This window comes from Lolium perenne, chromosome 5, assembly GCF_019359855.2.
Source record: "Lolium perenne isolate Kyuss_39 chromosome 5, Kyuss_2.0, whole genome shotgun sequence".
NCBI classification, from domain to species: Eukaryota; Viridiplantae; Streptophyta; class Magnoliopsida; order Poales; family Poaceae; genus Lolium; species Lolium perenne.
Window position 1 is genome coordinate 9287152 of NC_067248.2, and position 6144 is coordinate 9293295.

At 46.3% G+C, this 6144-nt stretch overlaps 2 protein-coding genes across 2 annotated transcripts; both read right to left on the minus strand.

Annotated features, from left to right (window-relative positions):
* Positions 1-378: 378 nt before the first annotated feature.
* Positions 379-1443, minus strand: LOC127304583 (uncharacterized). Its single transcript, XM_051335226.1, has 3 exons — positions 1341-1443; positions 912-1201; positions 379-821 (listed from the first exon to the last, which is right to left on the minus strand). Exons 1-3 carry the CDS (start codon positions 1357-1359, stop codon positions 783-785), a joined length of 348 nt encoding a protein of 115 aa, XP_051191186.1. The 5' UTR covers positions 1360-1443; the 3' UTR covers positions 379-782.
* A 2401-nt stretch (positions 1444-3844) lies between these two features.
* Positions 3845-5591, minus strand: LOC127304582 (uncharacterized). The gene is made up of 5 exons (XM_051335225.2): positions 5503-5591; positions 4892-4942; positions 4697-4786; positions 4272-4438; positions 3845-4172 (listed from the first exon to the last, which is right to left on the minus strand). The coding sequence occupies exons 1-5, from the start codon at positions 5519-5521 to the stop codon at positions 4068-4070; spliced, it is 432 nt and encodes a 143-aa protein (XP_051191185.1). The 5' UTR covers positions 5522-5591; the 3' UTR covers positions 3845-4067.
* Between the last annotated feature and the right edge of the window lie 553 nt (positions 5592-6144).

The window sequence follows — 6144 nt, forward strand, 5'->3', positions numbered from 1 at the left end:
CGAATCAACAGAACCTGGGTTCGACTCCCTCCGCCCGTGTAACTCAATTTTCTAATCTTTTAGGCTGTTTTCACGAATCTTAAAGAACGATCAACGGCTTATAGTATCGACTGAGACATAAGAGAATCTCAGTCACCTAAGACTTAGCAAATCCGTTTTTTTTTTCTATTGCAAGTGTGGTTGCAACTAAGATTTTTTATTTTACTTGCAATTGAGATTTTCTTTTTCAGTTGTCACTGAGATTTTTTTCTAGTTGCTATTGTTGCTGCAACTAAATTTTTCCAGTTGCATGTATGGTTACAACTTACAACCGATACTTTCTCTAATTGTAGCAAATTCTTAGTAGAATGAGCCCTAGAGAAACCCTTAAAAGAGTGGTACATATGGGGTGCCAGAAGTAGGAGCCCAGATTAAACAATCATTTGTTCTCGCAATTTACAGCGCACTTGGGTGTCTAGATGATGATCAAACAATCACACCTGTTCACTTGATCGAATGCATGATAAAAAAAAAATAACAAGAAAACGTCTCTTCATAGTTCTACTTTATTCAACTGGACTAGTGACCTTTAACATGTCGACGAGAAGACTACAGCACTGCATGGCAGAGACGAATAAACGGAAACTGATCCACCATGGGTGAAAAGCACTAGCTATCGTGATCAACCAAACAGAAATATATTCGAATAGGATCAACTATGGACCTATCTAGGCGATGGTGGCGGCGGCGGCGATGCCAGCATGGGATCCGCGGCGGCACTGGTTGAGCATGTCGACGTAGAACTAGCACCGGCTGATGTCGCTGCCGTTGTGGCTGATGCACTGCACAAAATCAATCAACGGCGCGAGAGCCATCAGCATAAAATAAAATCAGTCCAGTCGGTAACACAAGATCGGTATGGATGGACTTACGTCTGCGAAGGCTTTGTTGTGGATGTCGCAGGCGTCGGAGGCCGGCGCGGACGCCGGCGCCTGAGACGAAGGAGCCTCGGTGACCCGGATGGTGCGCGGCCCGCCGAAGAAGTCGACGATCCTGTGCCCCAGGCTGATGCCGGCACCCCAGGTCAAGCCTTCCACGACGCTGGACACGAACGATCCTCCCGTCATGAGGCCGCCATTGCTCTGTGGAGCGGGCGCAGGGGCCGCGGCCGGTTTCGCGGGGGGCGGCGCCCTGGCGCGGGGAGCGGAGCGGAATCCTCCTCCTGCAAATCAGATCAGGAGGTAGGGATTGAGTCCTCGATCAACTGAGCTTAGATTGGATTTATTGGATCAACGAGGAGAAGGATCAAAGCGCGCGGTGGGAAGATGTGATCCGATTATACTACGTACTATGTTTCGTACCTGAGCCGCGGCGTCCCATGGCCGGCGATGGCGAAGGTGGATTGCCGGAGACGTACGTGCGATTATTTTTTTCTCGAGGTGAGGTGGTTGGTCTTGGTCGACGACGGGCACGAACGAGGTTTGTGTGGACGGCCCGGGAGCGCTTTTATAGGAAATTACGAGTAGATACATCTAAACCAGTGAAAGGAAAGATACATCACGAGAGAGCCGAGTCGGGTACTCGGGCCCAGAGTCCTCTTCTTCTACCTCTACCGGAGCACGTGGAGTACTGCAAAACAAAAACGGTTTGTTTTTGGATCTGAATTTATTTTCATGATTAAATCATCTTATGTCTATGACCTTGATTTGTTTTTCGATTGTATATCCCAACATATTAAGGATTCCCCTTTTGGTTTTAGAGCACTAGGTGCGCCCCAACCCCCAAGTTTGGCAACATCTAATATGTTCTCACATCATCTTTCTTTTGCGAAACACGGTACAGATATAGACGAAACACGGTATAGATGTAGACGCTCACATATACGTAATACACCCACCTTTATAAACGCACGAGCACACACACCCTACTGCTATGAACACCTCCAAGAGATTGCGTCCAAGAAATTTCATCCGACGGGTCTTCAGATTGATGAAGTCACCGCATACGTCTCGTTGTTGACGGGAACGTCGCCTCCCACTGAATAATATTACCTTTAATAAGACACCAAAGTGTCAAACTTGGGGTTTGAACTATAGTGGGCTGGGGGTGCCACTACCCTCCTGACCACCCAACCACAGGTTGGTTCTCATATGTTCTCAGATCATCACTATAGGTGACCTATAATAGGCTTAGACTTGTTGATTGTAACAAAACAAAATTATATCCAATTTGCCCAAAAATGCCTCTCCAATAGATTAAGGTGATGTATCCGGTGATTTATATTTTTAGTGTCGTGATGTATACCTAACATTGGAGGTGATGTAACCACTGTGTGCCTCTTCACCACGCGATAGCCCGCAACCACCCACCACGCCACCATCGATTCCCACCTCGAGACCATCGGATTCGCTGCTGCCGTTTCTCTGTTGATTCTGCGCGAATCGTGACAGCCACTTCAAGATGTTTCCACCCCAAATCATTGGCGGGCTTTATAATTATGTAGTTGCGGTAGTTTGGCCGCTAAGTGGCAGAGATCACCATCAATGGCATGCACTAGTGGCCGGGGACATTCGCACTGCCGGAGCTCGCCGTGTGCGCCTATGACTTCGCCGCGTGGATTTGGCCAGCCGCTAGTGGAGATGAATTCGCCCGATGTCGAGAGCCTCGAGGAGGCGGATTCCTCTCGCTGGAGGTGCGCATCATCACGCGTGAGCAGGAGAGGGAGGATCACGCACATTTCTGCAGATTAGGTCTCGCGTGTCCGACGAGGTGTCAAAGAAGACGTAATATAGGGCCTAGGTGACCTATTTTACATCACCTTCTGTGGCACACGTGCCCTATTTTGTATCATTTGAGACCCCACAAAATGCGAAGAGGATGAAGTTGGCCCTTGTGAATAACCTGATGCACTATATGTCTTCAACCCTTTGAGCAAAATGTAGCAAAAGGAAGGAAAAAACCATGGGCTGATCCTATTGTCTCCACCCCGTAGGAACTACGAGACCCCCCCCCCCCCCCCCCCCTCCCAAAAAAAAGAAGTCTTTACAACCATGTTCAATAAGTATAACACATTAGCCGTCCGCTCTCCGGTTGGGCAGTAGGCGTCGAGGAAGGGCAATCACTCGTTCTTAAAAACAGCATTATGTGTAGTTTAAGATCAAAGAGCCGCGCAAAAAAATGGGAGATTCCCCAGAACAAGTATTGTAAAACCCTCCTTTTTGGTGATGAATTTTTTACATCACCGTGCCCAATTATACATCTCTTTAGTGATGTTCTCATATCGAGAATCGAGTATGTAACGCATAAGGTATCCCATCCTCACTTTATGTTTTCATTATAAATTCAAGGTCGACAGAAAGAAATTGCTTGACTACATCTGCATTGATATTCTTTTTTGGCCAGTAGATAACATTGCATGAACAGTATCCACCGGAAACCACTAGAAGGAATATTCACCAAGCTAGCAAAAATTTCTGCTTCTATAGAACCTTCATTTCTTCCACTGTCCTTCAAGTGATTTTATCCCAATAGTATACATAAGATACAAAACTGGGCTTAAGGTTGCTTGAATGTGATACGCTCCATCCTAATAGCATGATCAGAAACTTACCCAAAAACCTCGCCTTATCCAAAAACTAAAAGTTCAGGTAATGCATGAGGGCAAAATGAAAAAAACTCCAACAGCGTAGCTATAAATGTTCTCATCTATGGGTAAGACTACCCAGAGACAAGCAAATAGTTACCGCAGATAAGTTCCTCATCCTCGGATAAATAAACAAACAAGGAAATAAATCAAGGATGAAAAATTGGACAATGAGGAAGAAAAAATATCTTAAATAGTTTTTGTGTTTATTACACACTGGGGGATGCCGACGAGATGACGAAATTAAGACACAGGACTACACGACATAACCTATTGATGATGATCATCTACAAACATAGAATCAAAAACTGCATGCAACAAAAGAAATACAAGCCTAAGCAATGGTGGCAGCTGGTCCTCCTCCTTGTCACAATAATTAACTATCATCATCATCATTATTGACAGATGTGGACTGAAACTACATGCAACTAAACGAAAAACGATTCTAAACGATGGTGGATGCTCCTGCACCTCCTTCGCGGCGGCACTGGTTGAGCATGTCGAGGTAGAACTGGCACCTGCTGATGTCGCTCCCATTCTGGTTGATGCACTGCATATCCATCGACGTACATATGCATATCAGCATCGATCATCTGAATTTTGGGTGCAACAAAATACAAGGTATAATAAAACACTAGGAGTAACATACATCACCGAAGGCCTTGTTGTGGATGTTGCACGCATCCAAAGGAGCAGGAGATGCAGCATCGGTAGCAGCCGGAGATTCGTATCCTTCGACGACCCTGATGGTGCGCGGACCCAACACAGAGTCTAGCGCCCTGTGCGCCATGCTAGTCCCGACGCCCCAACCAATCCCTGAACCCCACCAAAAAAATCCACATCATCTCATGATACAGACCGTTATTTTGAGATTATACAGAGAAATACTTAGGAAACATCTTGTATATTTGGTACTCTCCAGTTTGATTGTATATCAGGTAGAATTAATGATTTCCAACGTGGGAGGGGCCACGTGGTATTTTTGATAGCAGGGGGTACAACATCACCGAAATTGCAAGCATGAGGACTTGAACTATATCAGGTAGAATTAGAGGAAGCAAGATTGATACAAACCGTCAGCGATGGCAGATCCGACAGTTCCGATGATGGAGGTCGGAGCGCCGCCTCCCTGGGCCGCCGGCACCGGAGCAGATGTCTTTGTTGCTGCAAGCTCGCAAGAAAGGAATTTTCCGATTAAGCACCATACATGTACATATGTGGTTAGATCTAGCGATGTATGTGAGAATTAGCATAGATCAGTGTTAATACCTGGCTTGGGAGCAGGGGTTTTGGCCCGTGGTGCGCTGCGGAAACCTCCACCTGCAAATCAAGTTAAATATTGAGTAACACTGTCGGAGTTATTAATTTCTCTTTCTAAAAAAAAGTTAAATATTCAGAGCGCGATAAAAAAAATAGCAGTCATGATCTTGAGTCAGTATCAATGTAGGAGTACGTGAAGTCATGATCGATGAACTCGTCATCACGGTAAAGAAAAACAGAGTAAATAATATACAGACGAATTGACATGCATATAGATGGGATCTATCGATCGAAATTTAATACGACCAGAAGATGGCAGATCGTCCGCTCGGAAAAGATAACAGATCGGTCATTAGAGACAAATTATCATGGCATGCGTAGATCCGGAACAGGGAAATCGTAACAGACCTTAGGTAAACTAATTAAGCGGCTGACCAATCAATAGAATCAATCAGTGCGTACAAATGGCCTACAAATCACATGAAAAATTGAAAGATGGATGGGAAATTAACCAAGGAATTATGGGGGCCAACAATAGATTGATTACACGCACAAGGTAGGATCGATCGACAGGAGATGGATGACAGCATCATCTTGATTTTGAGGAGATGCATATGTACCTGAGCTGCGGCGTCCCATGGCTGCTGGCGAGGTGTGGATGGATGAATGGATCGGCTGGAGACGATGGAAGAAGAGAAGGCCGGCCTAATGGATGGATAGATGACGAGGAGCGCTTTTATAGGCGGGCGCGTACTCTCCGGTAATTAAGTTAAGGCAGCGTATCAATCATATCCGTTTAAATTCCGGAAAAACCAATACTAGTCAGCAGGGTCCAGTAGATTCTGGAATTATCCCAGCTTAGTCGTCTACGGTAAATATGGCTCGATCGAGTACGTATCCTAACAAAACATGACACAACCACTAGTGGAAAACAGGCCTTTTGATCCGGGTGGTAAGGGCCTTTTGTCGCGGCCAGGCGCGACAAGCAAGGCGCGATAAAAGGGAGGCCTTTTGTCCCGGGTCGCTTACGACCCGCGACATAAGGTCCACCACGTGGCAGCCGCGGGGCGCGCAGGGCACAGGCCCTTTTATCGCGGGCGGTATTACCACCCGCGACAAAAGGCCCTCTACGTGGCGCGCGCACAACGCTGCTGCTTTAGGGTTTGAGGGGTGCAGCACCCCTCCCCCCCCGCCACCGACCGCCTGTTATTTCATTTTTTTCGTTCGAAAATAAAAGTTGCATATATTTGTACGCTACTAGA

What these genes read in the sequence shown, in the direction of transcription:
- LOC127304583 (XM_051335226.1), bottom strand. An exon ending in ACAACAAAGCCTTCGCAGAC is followed by an intron (nt 822 to 911) that starts GTAAGTCCATCC and finishes GATTTTGTGCAG; the next exon opens with TGCATCAGCCACAACGGCAG.
- LOC127304582 (XM_051335225.2), bottom strand. An exon ending in AACCCCTGCTCCCAAGCCAG is followed by an intron (nt 4,787 to 4,891) that starts GTATTAACACTG and finishes GCGAGCTTGCAG; the next exon opens with CAACAAAGACATCTGCTCCG. An exon ending in ACAACAAGGCCTTCGGTGAT is followed by an intron (nt 4,173 to 4,271) that starts GTATGTTACTCC and finishes ATGGATATGCAG; the next exon opens with TGCATCAACCAGAATGGGAG.